General features: G+C 41.6%; 1 protein-coding gene across 1 annotated transcript; it reads right to left on the reverse strand.

Annotated features, from left to right (window-relative positions):
• Positions 1-1,587: 1,587 nt before the first annotated feature.
• On the reverse strand, positions 1,588-18,311 carry frmd8 (FERM domain containing 8). The gene is made up of 11 exons (XM_033651041.2): positions 18,029-18,311; positions 16,713-16,818; positions 16,047-16,214; positions 15,543-15,644; positions 11,240-11,298; positions 10,817-10,983; positions 8,198-8,413; positions 7,976-8,099; positions 7,389-7,538; positions 5,120-5,348; positions 1,588-5,022 (listed from the first exon to the last, which is right to left on the reverse strand). Exons 2-11 carry the CDS (start codon positions 16,801-16,803, stop codon positions 4,910-4,912), a joined length of 1,419 nt encoding a protein of 472 aa, XP_033506932.1. The 5' UTR covers positions 16,804-16,818; positions 18,029-18,311; the 3' UTR covers positions 1,588-4,909.
• Between the last annotated feature and the right edge of the window lie 1,739 nt (positions 18,312-20,050).

Raw genomic sequence — 20,050 nt, forward strand, 5'->3', positions numbered from 1 at the left:
CATGTCATGTTATGTATTATATTACTACTTTTCACATATGTGCCTCCCATATTTTAAATTTTGCTGCAAGGGTACGGGGCTTACAAGAATCTAACACTGCTCACACTATACAGAATAGAGCCATATGATTGTTTCTGGGCATTTACAGATTTGCTGGAATAGAAATGGGCTGGGTACCAGAAGTAGTGCAACAAAAATGTGACATGATCCAATTGTGGAACAATGGAGTACATAAAGAGCTCTGCTTAATCTTTGAGGAGGAGGACATGGTGTAGATTTACAGGAATAACTTACACCACATTTTTGACTCCATAAAAAAAGAAGCTGTTATTGTAATCTGAAGAGAAAAGGTTCGAAAACATTCTATCGTTGCACAGCTGAGAGCTGGTATTCTTCCTCTGGCCATTGAGATTGTGCTATTAAACAACATTCAGGAAGAAAACAGAATGTGAGAGTTATGTGGTTTGGGTGAAATGGAAAGGGAATCCCATTTTCTTTTATACTGTACAAATTTTGATGACTTAGAAGAGCTAGTGTTCCATGAAATGGCTCGTCTAAACCCTGACATCTTCTGGTGCTCAGAGGACAAATACCTACAACGGTTGTTTAATTTTGTTGCAAAAGCCTGGATGAGAAGGTAAGAAAGTTTGTTTAAATCATTACTTTTGATTTTTTTCAGGGCTATACAGTAAATACCTTTGTGAGCGACTATGTGCAGTGGTTTTGTTGCTTTGCGCCTTTTTCTGTCCTTTTAAATGTTGTCTGAAAATAAACACAAATAGCTAATCAGCCAATCACGCCGCAGCAACTCAATGCATTTAGGCATGTAGACATGGTCAAGACGACCTGCTGAAGTTCAAACTGAGCATCAGAATGGGAAAGAAAGGTGATTTAAGTGACTTTGAACGTGGCATGGTTGTTGGTGCCAGACAGGCTGGTCTTCTCACGCACAACCATCTCTAGGGTTTACAGAGGATGGTCTGAAAAAGGAAATAGCCAGTGAGCGTCAGTTCTCTGACTGAAAATGCCTTGTTGATGCCAGAGGTCAGAGGAGAATGGCCAGACTGGTTCAAGATGACAGAAAGGCAACAGCAACTCAAATAACCACTCGTTACAACCAAGGTCTGCGGAAGACCATCTCTGAACCAACAACACTTCCAGCCTTGAAGCAGATGGGCTACAGCAGCAGGAGACCACACCAGGTGCCACTCCTGTCAGCTAACAACAGGAAACTGAGGCTACAGTTCACACAGGCTCACCAAAACTGGACAATAGAAGACTGGAAAAATGTTGCCTGGTCTGATGAGTCTGGATTTCTGCTGCCACCTTCAGATGGTGGGGTCAGAATTTGGCGTAAACAACATGAAGCATGGATCCATCCTGCCTTGTATCAACGGTTCAGGCTTGTTGAATCTATGCCACCAAGAATTAAGGCACTTCTGAAGGCAAAGGGGTCCAGTGCAGTACTAGCAAGGTGTACCTAATAAAGTGGCTGGTGAGTTCATACAGAATATATCAATGCATCCAGCAGAAAAACACTGAAGAAGGAAAACACTACTAAACACACTTAAACAAACATCTTCAGAGTAATGGGCCCACTTTGCATCTGTTTATTAAAAAAGAAAAGCGTATCAGACATATTACAATGAAGGCAGACTGACCACTCCATTGAGAGGAACCACAACACACTGTCCAAAAGCAGCCCAGTGTACTTATCCAGTATATCAATGTACTCACATCAGCTAGGAAAGATGAAATGCATGGTCTAGTTGAAAATGTGGGAAATATATTACAAAACACAGTTTTGTTTAAACCATAGCAATAACAAAAACTGTCCGTTCCTGGTTTCCAAGCACCAAATCAGTACAAACAAAAAGGCACTTGATGCTTCTGCAAAGGGATTGCTTGAGAAGATAATGACCTATTTCTTCATTTCACTCTTGCGTACGAACACTGACAAGTATATGAAAATGAAATAAAAATATTCTCTCATAAAAGCTAACAAACAATACAAAAAGAGATTTATAAACAGTGTGTTAGTATTAATAGTGCAGTATCACATGGTGTGTAGTCTGATGTGGAATGCCTATTCTACAATGTGACATGCATAGTGTACGTTAGCAACAATATATTGGACTGCTGCGGGTTAGGTTACAGACGGTAGCTGATGCGTATTGAGTGAAAGCGTAGAAAAAGTACAAACATTCTGCAGTTTGCATGCTCAGGAAGAATACATGATGCCACCACATCTCAATTCAGGACATACGTGTAAGTGGAAGGCAGTGTTACAAATGGCCTTTAGTGAGGTTTGTTAAATGTTACAGACAAAGACAGAGCATGTCTGTATCAGCATTAGTTCAGAGAGACACCTGGAGGACCCTGTCACGCGGTGGAAGTCTGTCTCTGGAGCATTAAGGTAGCATACTGTGTTGCAGCACAGTAAGATAGGCTTGCTTTGGTGTACGGACTGAGATTTCAACAGCAGAGTCAAACGGTCTTGGTCAGCTGGTCTGTGCCAGATGCACATCCGGAGCTTGGTGATATTTAATTTTCAGCTAAACTAGAGCAGTTATGTTCCTTAATGGTTTGAGACAACAGTCCTATTTTTAAACTAAAAAAAAAATAATAAAAAATTAAAAACACTGAAAACAGGTTTTGATAACACTGATATACAAAGATAGTGTTCCCTGTCCGCAGTGTAATAATGTCAACCAAGACTGAGTCAAAAGTTAAGTTGCGGTTTGAATTTGTGAGTCAGTGAGTAGTGCTGATAAACAGGAAGGTTTCTTATTTCTTTGTCTCTCTCATGTCAAGAGTTGCACAAATAGTTTTACTTTGCTAATCAGGTCTGACCAAACAGCTTAGAGTCAAGTCAAGACCTGTGCACGGATGTTGTTTGTGCTAATGAAGCAGTTTAACTTTGAATGTGACGTGCTGACCTTTTAGTGGCAGGAATAAGGGTGTAGTATGAGTTGTTTTTGTGACTAACGTGGACAATCATGATTTGAAACTGGTAGTGAGGGACAGCTTGCAGCCAGCAGCAGTGAAACAGGCTGCGCATCCACTGAAAGTGCTTGTTTTGTCACTGAAAGGCTCAGATTATTAAGTGTCTGACAACATTATGGGAAAGAGCCCTACAGAGACGATAGAGTAAGATCCTTTTTGTTTAGTGGGTTAGGTTAGTGTCTTCTCTCTTCCCTCATCAAATGAGGGAGTAGGGGGTAGAATTCAGTCTGCACAGACGTCTCTCCTTGGCTCTGCCTTCCGTACGCTCTGTCCTACTTTTCTATGATCTATCACTCCCACTCATTGTCTCAAGTATGTGTATCAGGGATTAGAACATCTAGTCTAAACAGCCCCCAAATCACAACTAACAAACCCCATTTACGTAAACAGTCATTTTAGAATCGTAAAACAGACTTAATTTACAGTCGACAGAAACAAAATAAAACTCAAAGAAACTGTCTCTGCTTGTGTTTTCACTGTTTCAACGATCACAAACTCTGGTTTGGTTGAAATAAACTCTTAATTCACTGACTTAGATGTGAAAATATGCTGGCGCTATCCACGCTAAAATTACTGTTTATTCAAATGGAGTCTGGTGATGCCGGCGATTTTAGGGTCGTTCATCGTTTCTGATGAAATGAAAAGGATCCTACATTATAACAAAAAGATCTATCTCTGTAGGGATCCTTTCCATAATGTTGACAGACACCTAATAACAATCTGAGCCTGTCACTGACAAAAACAAGCTTTAAATTGACAGTGTACAGATGCCCCGAGTGGGGACACTGCAGCCCGTTTTGTGGGCGCTGCCTGCAGCACTCACGTTCAACACTGAATACGTTTAAACAAAAAAATGGGAAAATAGGATCCAGGTTGAAAAATACCAAAGTCAACCTTAATTTGTTCGACAGGAGCTTTAAGTGGATTCATTTTTACGTCATTTTACTGTTTGGTTTGGTTGTTTTGTGACTCCAATTTGATTTTTTTATTAGTCTGAATCAATTCATGCTCTCCAGTAAGGACTATGAATATGTACTTTTAGCCTCTACAGCTCGATGCTGTAAAATGTTATCCTGTTATCGTCCATGATTAGACTACATTCAGGCTAATCAGCTGCAAATATCAGCATGTATTAATGCGGTCAAACTTTAAGTAAGGATGTACTTACAAGAACCTTGCACAACACAGAAAAGGTGCTCCCATACGGACTCCTTTGATCAATAACGCTAACCGCTAAGTGTTTTTACCAGTATGTTTCTAAAGTGTCTTCACCCTTTCATGAGAACAAGGCACTGGCAGTTTGAAGAAGCAGAGAAGTGGGAACACGCCCCCGAATCGTCCCCTGAAAGTGCTTGTCATGCTGACTGTAAAGAGTTTGTGGCAACTCTTACAAAATGTTAGGTGGGGATATTCTCGGTGTTCAACCCCCAGTCAGAGTAAAAAGAGGTAATGCAGTGGTTATACTCTAGTGAGGTTTAACATGTTTGACTACAAAGAGTAAACGCAGCTCCAGAGCACTGCAGAAAGAGATACCGTACAGTCATCAGCTGGAGTCGATGTCTGAGGAGTTCTCTAAGGCTTGTCTCATGAAGGAGGCCCATCGTATGGTGCTCACATAATGCTATATTCTCTACATGTAAGGCCATCTAATGAACAGCCACTTCAGTTTAACCTTGGAAGCATAGCGGTTAATAGATCATTTTGTTTTTCACATTACTGTACTCTCTTAATATACATAACTTCAACAGATAAATATTGTCATTCACACTTAGATCCCTCGCTTGGTCCTTTGCATGTTAATATATTATCAGTTAAATGTCTCAAGCTTTTATCAAGTCTTTAAATCTCAGTGTAAAATGTTCAGGTTTGGTCTTTGAGAGAGAGGCGTGGCTGATGAGTGAGTTTAACCCTGCTCCAGGCTCTCCGTCGCTTGCACAGCAGAGTACGTGGTTGCAGACGCCTGTCGGGTGAAGAAGGACGCGGCTCTCTTCGGCTTCAAGCGTTTGATTTCTTTTCCTGAAAAACGATGGGAGAAATATTGGAAAAGTTGTTACTACAGGTGAGGGAGATCGTTAAGTAGGCCTGGATGACTCAACGTAACCACGAGACTCACCATTGTCCACGTAGCTGATGGTGTTAAGTGAATGGACCCGGCTGCACACGACACTGCCTTGCCTCTGCAGCATCCCGCGTCGTCCTCCACGTCCGTTCTTGTTGCTGCCGTCTTGCCCGGCAGGCTGCTGAGACTGACCCACCTCACCGTCCGTATCGGCCGCAGCTCCTCCATCGGACGCAGACTTCAGCTCCACGCAGAACTCAATGAAGCCGCTCATGAGCTCCGCCTGTTTGACACAAGAAAATAACACAAATGAGAAATTTTGAGCCTTAAAGAAATATCTCGGATTGGCACATCGCCAGTTTAGAGAAACAAGACAGAGGTAACACCAGGGATCAGTATCACTATGCACTATGTTGTGGTTTACAAGACTCACTACTCTAGGGCCAAGCTGAAGAAATTATTTCCTGGTACCAACGACACGACAGGTGGTCTCTCTCCCCAGCAGACTACACACACACATTTTTCTGTTGCCCAAAGCTCTACTCCTTTTGGTCATATTTTTTTTTTTTTTTTTACACCCTCTCTGGGGTTCTTAGAATTCCCTTAAACCCATGCCCCCTAACTAGACATTATCTATGCTCTCTTCAGAGCCACCAGACTCCTTTGCCAAAAACGGTAATTTTACCTCGCAGAACACAGAAGCTTCTCCTCTACAACTGCCTTGATTGGTTATTTTGTTTGTGTTATTGCGTGACTTTGGTTGTATTCAAACTAACCCTTTAAAACACCAAAGTCACACAATAACACAAACAAACTATCCGATCGAGGCAGCAGTAGACCAGCAGCTCCCGCGTTCTGCAAGGTAGAATTAATGAAGCTTAGCGTAAGCTCAGTCAGGAAGACTTTCTTTATGCTATATCGGATATCCATTCACAATTCTCTCTCCATCCCACTCCCACCACTTCCACCAATCAGCTGACTCTGGGTGTTCCCTCTATGGGTTAGCCAGTCAAGCTTTGCCACGATCTCCTTCAGCCGTTCATGTTGCTGCTGCCAAACTTTAAATCTGTTTTCCTCTCTGCTCCTGCCAGCTGTCATTTTAGGCGCCCTCCTCCTTCACCCCATTCACGTGAAGTCACTTTATCAAGAGCCCAGGACAAGCTCATCAAAGCCCATTCTCCTTCACATCAACCACCATTACCGCCACCAGCATTTAGACTCCATAAAAGGGGATCCCTAATCTACTCCGTCTTTACCACCCTCCTGGAATAGATGACATCACGATGGGGTCTGATCACCAAAGACTTTTCACTTGTCTCACAATTATGTGCACATGTAAATAAATATTCTTTTCTCTCAGAACGAGTCTCTCCTGATTGAACTGTTTCTGTCTGGTGGAGTCTGGTGGCTTTGAAAAGAGCACACACGACAGCTTCAGCTCCCCATCAGATAAAGGTCTGTCTGTCGGCAAGGTAAAGCAGTGCAAATATTCTAAATATAGCATACACTTTAACTGATATTGATTTTTTTAAGGTGGCTAAAATACATTTTGCTGCTGCTCTCATGCACAACAGTACATTGTTTAGCTTCCATGGCAGCACTCCTGCCTACTTCTCCATACTGGAGGCATGCCAACCGCCATCTATTGTGGTTAATACACTGGCTATAGAGTACCTCATACACCACTACTTTAGAAAAATCCAAACTGACCCTTTGACTTCGAGCTTTGAATGTATACATAATGAACAGCTGTACTTTACTTCTCGATGGTCCATTACTGAACTGCAGACACATAAAGGGTCACATTGCCAGCCTTGGATTAGAGCCTGGTGTGATTATGTATTTCTGCCTCAATCATTATGTAACATCTCTTCACCATCTGTTGGCTAAGACAGTCTTTTTCAAACCGAACAATGACTGAACAAAGATGATGCGCATCTAAGTACAGAAAAATATTTGAAATCTATTCGGTTTCGACGCTAATATCGAGTGTTATGCTCCTGTAGGAACAAATGGGCACAGCAGCTGCACCCGATCCTGGAGCTCACTCTCACAAACACCAGATGCAGTGCGCTCTCTAGAGATGGCTGCATATTCTCTCTGCTTGTTGAAAACATTTGAAGTGAGACACACTTAAAAGGACTACATCTGTCGCAGCAGCAAGGCGTTCTTAAATTGATGTTCAAACTCCAGCAAAGATGCAGAGTTGCCGACCACGACAGGTGCGACCCCAAAAAAGCAGATCAACAACACACTTAACAGTTGTGAGGTAATGTGTGTACAGGTGTTAAATATAATCTCAGTTTCACAAATATATTCTTACCTGTTTAGAGTAGATCTTGAGCAACTTGTTGACAGGAGTGCCGTCTTCATCTCCATCAAACTCCAGCCACAGAATGTGTGAGTCCCCCTGATCCTCAGGGTAGCTGTGGTCCCAGGAAAGCTCGTTGAAATGCAGGCCGAGCAGCACATGCTGCAAGGAAATGTGTTCAATCAGAGAACTCAGGTTAGTTATCATCAGAAATGAAAACAGCTTTCAACATTCCTGCAGTGTGCACCTCAGCTTTGTGTCACCACCCCCTGCTGCAGCCACCTGATCTCGTCCACCTTCCAGGCGTGGCGCAGTTCATCTCAAACAAGCCTATTGTTAATGTTTAAAAAGCGCCATTGATGTGTATGTGTATGTCACACTAGACAAGGACTCTGTCATGTTATATGTCAGGCCTGTCATGCCTCTGGAACGTCATCTTGCTATGGCATTGTGACGGCGTTGTTTGATTCTGTGTAAAAAATGCAAAGCCAGCGTGATAAAGGGTCTTTGTTGCAGCAGTTTTGTGGGATCTCTGTGAAAAAATCGCTATTGTGTTGGTGTTTTACAGAGCTGTCAACCAAAGACAACGCAGCACTCACCTTTTCTTTGACATCCATCACATAAACTCCCTCCAGGCAGATCCCAACATTGACCGCTTTGCGTTTGGCCCTCTGGAGAATCCCTTGCACTGGTTTATCAATCTCCCCAGAGAAGAAAGCGCACCTGTTTGTGTAGTTAATGTCAATTATACTTAACACAAAGTGATTTGAGGTGAAACTAACTCTTGTGGAGTATGAGTGGCTCATTACACAAGTTCTTACCCGTAATAAGGCAGAGTGTGACACTTGTTGAGGTACTGGTGTAGGAGCTGTGTGGGCTCAGCGAAGTTTCCAACAGATGTGCTGATCTTTCTGTACTCCTCCAAGAGGTTCTGCTCCAGCCCTGCCTGACGGCTCGACTTCCCTCTCAGAGTGGAAAGCAGACCTCCGCTCCCCATGACAACGTGTGCAGGCAGAAAAGAGGACAGCTTCTTCTCTCTGTGGAGAGCAAATGAAATGCATTAAGTGCATCTTTATATGTGCAAATTACTGGATGCTGGAACAAACTCTTGCATCAGTGCAATACTCATATGCTACTGTACTGTGCCATTATACATTTATCCTTCAATCATCTGGTTTCTTCACTTCTACAGGTGTTGTAAAAAACAATGCTACAAATCAAGTCCTCAAATTAACACCCACAACCCACCAAATGCAGGCAAATTGTTGTCAGTGGCGTCTAAAATCATCAGGACATCTGCCACTTCGGCAGACAGAGAAAAGGCACAACAGGAAGAGACGTCAGGGAGCAACGCTATTGGCCACAGAACCTTATTCATTTTGAATGTGGTCAAAGTTCACCAAATTCTAACCAACAACCATCAACAAAAACATGCACACACACACACCATACATGCCCACTTGTTACTGCATCAACTTTACTGCCTCACACATTCATTTTGAGGCAATAGCTCAGGGTGGAGCGAGTGTGTGTGTAGACTGAACTACAGAGCGACTGTCGGTGAAAAAAAGTTATTTTCATACCCTGCTATAGATTCTTTCCTCTCCTCAATCATCCCATTTAAATGTCCTCTGTAATATGTTGATATTTGCCCTGATGACGGCCACAAGCTGAAACACACTGGTCTCACAATTAAGTTTTTTACAGTGTGTGTGCTGCTGGAGTTCTGACCTCTGCCCCTCTATTACTACCAATCACATTATGACCGAAAAAAACAATCTCTCCTGAAGTGTGACAGCTTTTGACACATGATTACTTTGAGATCCTCTGGAAAGAACTGCTCCGTCTAAAATGCAATCTGTAACCAGTAATTACAATAGAAAGCATGATTCCATTCATAGATATCAAAATTATCAAGCAAGTGTTTGTCTCCTCCACAATAGTCCAATCACGGCATAATTTGAGGATTTGAGTTGACTGTATTGTTGAACATCGCATTATTTATATGTAGGCGATGACGTCTGTGCCTTTTCTCATTTCCTCATTTCCTTGAGGGAAAAGCGGCTAACATTACGGCGGTTTATGGTCAGAGAGAAACAAGAAGTGACTTAGGCTTTTGGATGAAGTCCCAATATTTGTTTTGATTTTGAACACCAAATAAAGGGAGATTTCTTTACAGTATGAAGCTGTAAAAAGAGAAGAAGAGACACAAACTAAGATGTTATTATAATTCCATAAGCAAACAAATATGAGACTTCCTCCGAAATATCTATTCAGAAGTATGTCACTACTGACTGTAGGCAGCCTGTTGTGTAAGCAGCTAAAATAAGAACAGTAACTACACTCCTTTAGTTTGCTGTATCGTATGTGCTGTGATATATAGGGCCCCATCAAGTACCTCTAATCTCAGACCTTTAATCACAATCAAGTCTCAAAAGGCTTTAAAAAAAAAAAGACACATTCCCACAACCATCCCACTCCAATCAAAAATGCCATTTTGTGCATTCTTGTACTCGGCACTTAAAAACCAACAAGTGCCACAAAAGCGCTGCTGTGGCACAATATGAACAGCATTACAAAAGAAAAAAATCAACCCCCCTCAAACAAAAGAACTGTTGACCTTTTCTCTCACTGCCTGAGGATTTCCATCAAATTGCAACATGCTGTCTCTGACTGTGCCGAAGCACTTGAAACTGCTCAATTTACCAGCTGCCCTTTAGAATATGTGGGCTGAGGGACATGAGTTTGGTTGGGCTTTTTTTTTACAATGTCGATTTTTCTTAGTGCATTAGGTTCAGCGCGGCGGCCTCTCACCGTCTGATTAACAGCAGGGCCCAGTACACACTTCTTCATTTTCTAAAAAAGGTGAACTATAACCGAGGCAACCGTAAACTTCACAAAATACCCATTTAAGCAAGTGCTGCAGCCAGAAGGACAGAAAGTCAAGTGGGATCATGTGATGAACAGAGTGCTGTGTGTGTCGATGATCTTACCAGAAAATAGGCTCACTGTTAACATCTGTGTAAGCGCTTATGGTTACACCACAATTATACAGTTATATGAATTCCTGTTTTTCAAATGCAGATAAAGACTCGTTTTTCGATTTCCAATTTCCAAACGAGAAACGAGAGATGACTCGTTTCCCGTTTTTTGTTTACCTACTTCAAAAGGAATAACGAATGGCCGCAAAGTACCCAGACCTAGTGGCGGTTCTTAACATAAAGGCTGGAAGCAGAGGGAAACATCTAAATGGCTCTGACCAAAGACAAAAACACACTGAGTGGTATCGATCCACTCATCTAAGCGAATAATCACACTCCCCAAAATGTAAAACTATTCCTTTAAGAGAAACTGAAGGGTCAACGATGTGATCATGTGTAGAATTCAGAAAGAAAAAAATCATTTAAAACCCACATCCATAACCAACCTGTCTAACTTACCTTATAGTCGAAGTAAACTGTTGGCCGTCGAGACCAGTTCCCTCATCAAGAACAAGAGACAAGGCTCCGAGAGTCGCCCAGTGCTCGGGATCACAGGGGTATCGACCTGTGAGAATGTTGTCCCTGGCCTCCTCATACAGGAGCCTCAGCACGCCCTCATCATCTATCTGCTCAGGAGTGAGACGAAGACAATTATCCATCAGTTATCAGGAACATCAGTCATTCTGAGGACAACATCTTTGAACAGAAAAGACACAGAACTTCTAGACATTTACCAAAAATCTATGTTGAAGCCCACTGAGCATTGTGTGGGTCGGGTTCACTAAACTGTAAGACTCAAAGTACCCAGTGAACAATGTCTTAATAATTCACTCAAATGTCAAATTAATGGATGTTCTGACAGAGAATTAAGGTTAACAGTACCTGCAGCTCTTTCGATTTAGGGTAAAACACATTGCGACGGTACTGGAGACATGGTTCATCTGAGGAAAAAGCAGAGGACAGTGATGCCTTAGGATTTTCTGTTCCTCCAATCATCACTGGGTGAGATTCAGCTCCAGCATCCAGGGTGGAGGAGTGAGGGTACAAAGACAAACACTATGGCCCCCGCTAACCCACTCTGCTCCGCCTCAGAGTCCTATTCTGTGTGTGGAAACCCCATCTACTCTACAAAAAAAACACAACAGCCTTTAAGTGATTATGCAATACTTGTTGTTTTATTTGTGGTAAGCTGTCCCTGCTGTGTTCTAGGTTTTATGGAAATGCACTGTGCAGCAGTGTCATCAGTTCTTCTAAAAGGACAAGTTTGGGTTGCTGTACTTTGACTGTCAAGTAATGACAAATAACATCAGACACTGAGTCACTGCCTGACACCTCATTTACAACTTATTCAAAATTGTCACTGGAAGTCCATTGTGGGTAATAAAGTTAACAGAGAACTAAAAATTAGAAAAATTAGAGATGTTCTGATACCATTCTTCCCTCCTGATAACGATTCACAATCCTGACGTTGTGCATCAGCAGATAATGGGTACCAATCTGATACCACTGGATAAAAAAATAACCACTCAGGTTAAACCCTCTGTAAAACATGAACAAATACATAAAGAGAATGAATGCCATACAACTTTGATTCATTACCTAGTTTGACATTTTGCAGTTATCAGTTCTTCTTTACTGCTCTACAACAGTAGCTGCCAAAGGCACAACAGCACAATTTGCTCTTTACACTACTGTTTTAGAGCGGCAAAGAATTCCAGGAAACCTGCTGTTTTATCCAGGTGTGAAACTACTTTAAAGTTTAGCGATATATCACGTGGCATCGGATTGGTGCATTAGACTTGTATACTTGCTAGGGATGCGCACAACTAGTCCTCGAAACGATTAAATGTCTACCCCTTCACTAGTCGGCACCAGAAATATTAAACCAATTAGTGTTACTGCTATCAGTGTTTTATTTCTTTTCTATTTTTTCTCTTACCCCCAGTTGTAAATAATTATTTTCAAATAATAATAATTAAATATCTGATCATTTTCTTGATTAACAGATCTATAAAATGAGATTAAATGGATAAAAAATGACCATCACAATTTCCTTGAGCCCAGGGTAACATTTTCAAATTGCTCGTGTCATCCAACCATCTGTCCAAAATCCAAAGATTTTTAAATTTCATATGATAAAGGAAAAAAAACAAACAAACAAACAAACAAAAAAACTCTGCATTTGAGAAGCTGGTCGAGATCATTTTTTTATTTGAAGAATAACTGAAACAGTTAATCGTCTGTCAAAATTGTTGCCTAATAATTTTCCTTTAATCAGTTGTTTCAGTTCTACTTAGACCAACTGACTTTAAAATTTTAAAAATACAACTGATGGTTTGGTGACAATAATACTGTTGCATGGTCTGTGTGACAGGCTTGGACCTGCTTTTAAAAGATATGACGTAACTGTTCTGGTTTTTCCATTCGGACAGGATTTGGCAACATGCTGTAAACACTGCTACAATGTTCGGATTAGCTGAATAACCCTCATCCTAGTGAGTGCTTAAAAAAATTGTATGATGTAAAGACTTAAGGGTAAAAATGTCTCAAGAGCCAACAACATCTACTCCTATATTATTTTACTGGGAAATATTCACTAAAACGCAGCAAGAGTAATCTCTTTTCCACTCTCTTTCTCCAGAGGGTTTCTCTTCATGCTGACTTCCTACATGTTCCAGCTTTTACTTTGCTTGTTCAGCCACAGGTGTTTATTGCTTATCGCGCCAACTCTATTTCCTTTTATTTATTCCAAACAAACCTGATAGCACTTTCACCCTGAGTGAGCGGCTAAGCACCGACAATTTGGAAGTAAGCTATAAATCAACGGGGAACGGCTGCAGAAAAAGAAACCGGCTGTGCTTGGCATACAAACACACACACAGTTTTTTGAAACCAGGTTACTGAAAACAAGACGCTTAAAGCAGGAAACCAGAGACACTGTAACTGCACTGCCATAACTTGCTGATATTTACACTTATATGGTTTAGTGGATACAGTATGTTATGGCACAGACTTATGCAGGACCTGTTATGCTCACTGGGTTTCGATTAGAACATGTTTACATGTTTTAATGTTCCTCATACTGTCTGTGCTGGAACTCCTCCATTCATGCTCTATCTGAACTGCTCCATTTTAGTGCCTGTCTCTTTAAGCCCTCCTCTTGAAAAAGCCCAGTTGGCTCTGATTGGTCAGTGTTTCTGATCTTCTGCGTCGCAGCGTCTCTGCATCGTCATCGCAACCGTGTTGTAGCAGCACTTTCCACATTGAAAAACCACCAATAAAAGCTTCTAAACCAAAATCGTTCCACCACACATGCAGCAGGAATATGAGCCTAAATGAGGGGGAAATTTACAACATCAGCGACGAAGATGTTTACCTGATGTCATCATGTAGCTGCATGTAGCAGTAAGTATGTAAACACCTGAAGTAGCGTGCCTTGAGCAGATGACAATATAAAGAGGTATCTCACGAGCCAACGTCAGCCTGACCCTCATTATTTGAAAGTGGCCGCATCTAATATGAACATCCGACACTGTAACATTAGGCTATATATATGATGAAAAAATAAGGAAAAGCATAATAAATTCCTTTAAAGAAGATGTAGCCTTTTAGTTGTTTTTTGATAGGAGTTTTTTTAATGAAGGGACAGGCTCTGTAGTCATAAGCCCCTTTTACACAGCCTGTTCAAGGTGGGAATGTTGCGCCGTTATTCCACCTCGCCTTTTTGTATAAAAGGTACGAACATGAAATGGGAGGGTGTTATTGTTCCACCTCTAAGCCAGCTGCGTTGGTAGTAACGGAACCAAATCGACGTCTGTGTAAAAGTGTGAACCAGCGGGACAGGTGTGATATTTGACAATATATTATGAGTGTGATCCACCACTGGGAGTTTTAAAAGCAGCTAGTAGCAGTTAGTAACTAACTCAATGAAGAACAGCGACTGAAAATGTCCGCAAATTTGGGAGACAGTGAGGTCCAGGAGCTCTTTACCTTCCAAGCAAACGATGAGATCACCCACCATATAACAGGGTAAATTATTGCTGTTGCCATGTTATGCCATTGTCATTGTTTAGAGAGTGTTGCCCAATGTGTATGTTATATGTCATGCTAAAGGCTGACACTGTTGTGTTACACATCCTGCCTGTTTTGCTTCCAGAATGCCGGCATGCTATCTAAAGCCCTTTTTAAATAGGAATTGTGCATATTTGCAGGAAAGCCCAATCAGTCTTCTTTCACCATGGCAGTATAAAAACAAAATCGGGGAGTGCAGCGAAATACCGCCTGCCTACTTTTGTTCATACAGAATGCACCTTTTTCGGGGCAATGGGGGCGTGAGCAAGTAACAAAACGTGTAGCTCAGCGTGTGACGTAACTAATGACTTGCGCTTTGCTCCGAGGGAAGCCGCGGCTAGTCAATCCTTTAGCAATTCTCTCATAAGTCGGCCCATCGTTCACTGTCGGCCTCTTCCTTTGCAAGGACAAGAGGGCGCGCAATTCCTTGTCTCCCTAGTTGCTCATCTTTAAAGTCTGTCAGGTTTGCGTTTCCCTCTTGCTACTAGCTGCTCGCTAATTCCTGCTATCAGCTGTTTCCTGTTAGTTCACCGCCAGCTCAGATGAGCTCGCCAATCCGGCTCTAAACGCTTGCAGCTTGCCTGCAAAACGGCCCAATATTCACCAAAAATCTGGCAGTGTAAAAGGGGCTTAAGAATCACACACTGGGGCGGCATTATGCCAGCATTGTTTGGTTCTGTATAAAAAAAACAAAGCTGGCATAAGGAAGGGTCTTCATTGCAGTAGTATTGCGGGATCTCTGTGTAGAGAGCTACAGTCACAGTAAATAGACTTCTTCATTCCAGTTTCATTTCTACTCCGACTGTGGATTTACTGGACATAGCTAAAAGTAATGATGTTTCCCTTCATTGCTCTGCACTGCTACTGCTGCCACCCTTTCCCTGTTTTGTGTCTTTGTCACACACACAATGTGTCATATGCTCTTGTAAGAATTCTGTTAGAAACCAGGTCAAGTGTAGACACAGCCAAGACATCATGTTTCTCCAGCAAAAACGTGGCTCTATAAACCAAGTCCTCTAATCCTTACCTTACCAGGTTTCTTGCCCAGACAACTACCAAAAAAAATTGCTTGTTGCAAAATCCGAACAGCTAAACACAAGACATAAACTCTCACCTTGTGAAATGTCTTCCTCTGAGGCCTCAGTGAAGCGATACAGCAGGTCCTGCCACTGCCGACACAGTTTGTATGGTTGATGCCTTGCCTTTAGCTGCAATTCTGAGGAGAGAGGAGGAGGCAAATGTAACACAGTGAGATGTGTCTATTTCCTGCTCTTTTGCTCTTTGCTTTTGTGATACTGGAGCAGTTTACATCAAAGTATGGTACAACCATTTAGAGAGTACATTTCAAAGGCAAAGCCACAAAGTAAAGCCTATTAATTTTCTGTTAAGGACCTGATGCTATTTAAACAGTTGAATAGATAAATTAAATCTACTGTATTGAACCTGCTTGTACCATTTTATTTCTAATTAAAGAGCTACAGTACTGTATTACTGCTGTCCAATTGAGGCTTTTTAAGGACTCTAGACACATATCCTGCCTAACATCCTGCCAGAAATGTCATATAAGAGAAGCGTTGCAGCATTTATGAGCGTATAAAGTGTGGGTCAAGGTTCTTACCGAGCAGTGGAGAACAAAGCCAGAAGGCAAAAGCATCCTGTGTAGAATCAGGAATATGGAGAGCCTCACGAACAATGCGGCCCAACTCCTGCACAGAGATGCTGCCAAGCCCTTCTACTGATAAGTGTACTGCGCTGTCACCACAGAGATATATAAGCACATCTTGAGCTGGGAGAGCAAACACAAATAAAAATACAAAGATGAGTCAGCCAGGAAAAACAACACATATAAACTGACACTTTGAAGTTACAGGTAAAGACTGTAAGATGTAGAGGGATTTAGTGGCTTGTAGCTGTGAGCATTGCAGATTGCAACAAGCTGAAACGTCTCCTGGTTAGAATTCCTTCAGTTTTCATTGTTCGGAAGGTTCAGGAGATCTCCTCTTCTCTAAAACAAAAGGGCCCTGTGATTTAAACTGGTAAAATTGCTCCCTATGCAGATATAAACAGCTCATTCTAAGGTTACATAAACACAACGATTACAAGTTGGTCATTATACACTAAAAAACAAAACATACTTATTATATCGTGCTGTTTCTGCCAACATAATCTTCCTAAATCCTACACTGGTCCTTTAATTTGCTGCAGATAAAAATAATGCATGTAAGAAAACACTGAGGAGTGATTTTATCCTCCATAAGTTACATAAATACTTGCTGCACCGTACCACGTGAAAGGGTTGCAGAAGAAGCAACACTTCCTCTTTGCGAGTGATCATCCGACGAATCTGGAGGAAAACTGCAGTCGTCTCCTTCCATTTCTTCTCTGGAAAACTGTGACCAAACACAAAATCGATAACATAACATGTACACACAACATATTTTAGAAACAGTTTCAAAAAATCTGTAAACCTCAACTAAGAAAAGACTCCCAAGGTGTGTTGATGTGTGAGATGGGTGGGAAAATAATCAACGCTAATATGTATATTCACATGGAAACTACATATGTGTTTGCGTTGAGATGTGCAGATGTTAAAGTATGAGATGCACAAATGTCAGCATGAGCAGCACATCTGCAGCTTCCTTCTATCTAGCCATGTAGGATGCATTACCCATCATGCTTCTTAACCTTAATTGCTCAATGTGGCACATAGGACCTGGAAGGAATCTGCATTCATGCCTTAGAAATGTGACGTTTCATCAACGAAGAACTTATGATTTCTTATAATTAAAGTCATCTATGTAGAGCTGGCTAAGCAAAGGGGTAAAGAAGGTGCTCATACTAACATCTGTCTCATATACCTTAAAATAAAGAGCTAGTAATTGCCTCAGAGATGACTGGACAAATATCAGCAACATTAGTGGGGAGATCTTCCTCACTGTATGCCACCTCATCCACTCCCTTTAGTCATGATTCAGTAAACAAGTAATCAGGCTAATATAGCCCTGGTCTCACTATGCACCAGCGCCACCATGTGGTTTCAGACTGGAAAAGACCCAGTACAATCAGAACATCCCATCCTAGTGTTGTTGACCTCACCCAGTTGAACTAAACTTACTGTTTGGCTCCAACATGTCAGTGATATTCAGCACCGTGTATGTGGTATTGTACTAGCCTGTGAGCATTAGTGTAGCAGCCTAAATACAGAGTAGACGTAAATTCAGGAACACAACGGCAAAACCCGAGGCCTGTGTTTCAAGAGCTAGCTTGCTCCCCATGTCCTATAACATTAGCTTTACATATGAGCCCAAACAAATCCAAAACAATGGCTCCAATACCCCAGAGAGCTATTCAACGCCACTAAGTTCGTTTAGCTAGCTAAAACACAAGGGAAGCGACCGTGCTAAGCTAGCTACTAGCCTAATAAGACTGTCACTGAACAATACTACGATACTTTTAGATATAACAATAGCGTTCAGTCATCAGTTGATGACGATTTTGTCACTTTAGTTGTTAGTTAGCTCCCTGTTGGTATTTTGCCCAACAGTGTGACATACTGCTAATAGCAAGTGAAGACACATAATGTCTCTGTTGTCCACCTACCTCTCAGGTTTGGTAAATTTCCCTCCACTTGCTGTTTATGCACTGGATGGTATTTTTTGTAAATACTGTAGCTGAATACAAAAGCTGATAAAGCGATTCGCTGTTGTCCAACCAGCTACGGCTAGCCAGTTGTCTAAAACTAGCTTTCCGGGCAGCTGCAACAGTTAGAGGAGTACGTGACTGGTAAATGATTCGTTTACTCTGAACGGCTCCTTACTGGGCGTGACAGTCACTCTGAAAGATTTGAAACACCTCTTTAACTGAGGTACTTATGAATGAGATAGCCATTAAACTAGCTAAAACCAAATATCATAAAGCGTTCGTCAGGAGATAATTTCAAATAACTTAACTGACAGATTATGTACGTTTTGAACGCCGTTTATGAGAGTGTGGTTCAAAATGGCCGGATCCCGAGAGTGAATGGAATATCAGAGAGCGCGCCGTCGTCCCGTCACGTAATAACAACGTCATCGCGTCTGTATTTACGCAGGCAGATTAATTTTATTTTGACCCAGCTGACTCCCCAGTAGGAAAATATGTTTCCCACTGCATCCCCAAAATAATAACAGAGCCAGACGTGCCATGTTTTAAAGAGATGCTGTCTCTATTTCACGTGTCATGACACAGGACTGTTGGAATTGGTTTGTGAGTGAGTGTCTAAATGGTTCTTCATAAAAACCTAATGTCATTCAAAAATATTTATAAATATGAGGCCACTTTGCCAGTCACTACATGCAGACATAAAAAAGGCACAAACACGAACTGAGCTTTCCATGATGACTATTCAAAAACAATTTACCCCTACCATAAAACTTTATAGCCTGGGCTATTATTGTCTTAAATCACTGACCTCCTCTTGTATATTTGGGACAGGCGTCTATACAAGACAGGCTTTTAAATCAGTTCACACAAAACTGTTGCTCAGCAAAGATGGGTAATATGACCAAATTGTTCATTTAAACCAGTATGAATGTTACTTGTATAAATGTTAATGACACTAGTTGCTCCAACACATTCTCACTCCAGCCTCGTCACGTATTGATGTTGATCATGGGCTTTCCACGTCCATATACAACATGAAAGGTACCCTGGGTGCGTTTGCTGTTGATGTTTTGGGACACCGTGTCAAGTTCTGCCTGTTACATGCATTGTCTTTTTTCAAAATACACTTCTGTTTTCACAGGAAATTTAATGTTTACTGACAGTCTCTTTCAAAATAAATGCACTACGTCAGTACAACACCACAAATTGACTTTTTTATGATTCAACAACAAACACACATGGTTGGGTTTAGGAAAAAAGAACAGGGTTTGGCTATAGAATCTTACGGGAAGTGAACCCTGCGAATACTGAAGGTCAGTGTTGGGCCCATTCACTACCCCTGCCTTCCCGCCCCACTCAGACTTTTGCCGCCTTAATTTTCGTCCTTGTCCCGCCGCACTTCTCCCCGGGTGCTGTTAGACTGTATCGCAAACGGCCACGTATCATGCTGATGTTAAAGGACACCTTTTTTTGCTGGATTTCCGACACCACAAGTCACTGCCAAAGTGACAGATTTCAACGACATCGGAGTGAGACCAGGCTTGTTTCTCGGCACCTGACGATAACAGCACTCGGCATACCGACACAACACCTCTTTATCCTGTTAAAACAATATTCATAACTTGGAATTTTATAAAAAAAAACTTTAAAAGACTTTATGACAGCCAAGGAGTCACCACTTGTTTTTCATCATGCAGGTAAATCTCAGTGACTTATGGTCTTCTCTGGTGCTCATGGTTTCAGTAAAATGAAATCAACCTAGCTAACAATGTGTAGCATGTCCATGTTGACAAAAGTTTAAAACATTTATATCTGTATGTGCGATCCAAATAGCTAACCAATGGTAGCCAACAACCCGGTTTTATATATCCAAAGAACTTGTATCAAAATGAACTGCTTGGAAACCAGACCAGAGGTCTAAGTGAGACCGGGCGTTTCATTGGGTCTAGGCTTTTAATTGAAGGTTTATGATATCTGGCA

Source organism: Epinephelus lanceolatus, chromosome 11, assembly GCF_041903045.1.
Source record: "Epinephelus lanceolatus isolate andai-2023 chromosome 11, ASM4190304v1, whole genome shotgun sequence".
NCBI classification, from domain to species: Eukaryota; Metazoa; Chordata; class Actinopteri; order Perciformes; family Serranidae; genus Epinephelus; species Epinephelus lanceolatus.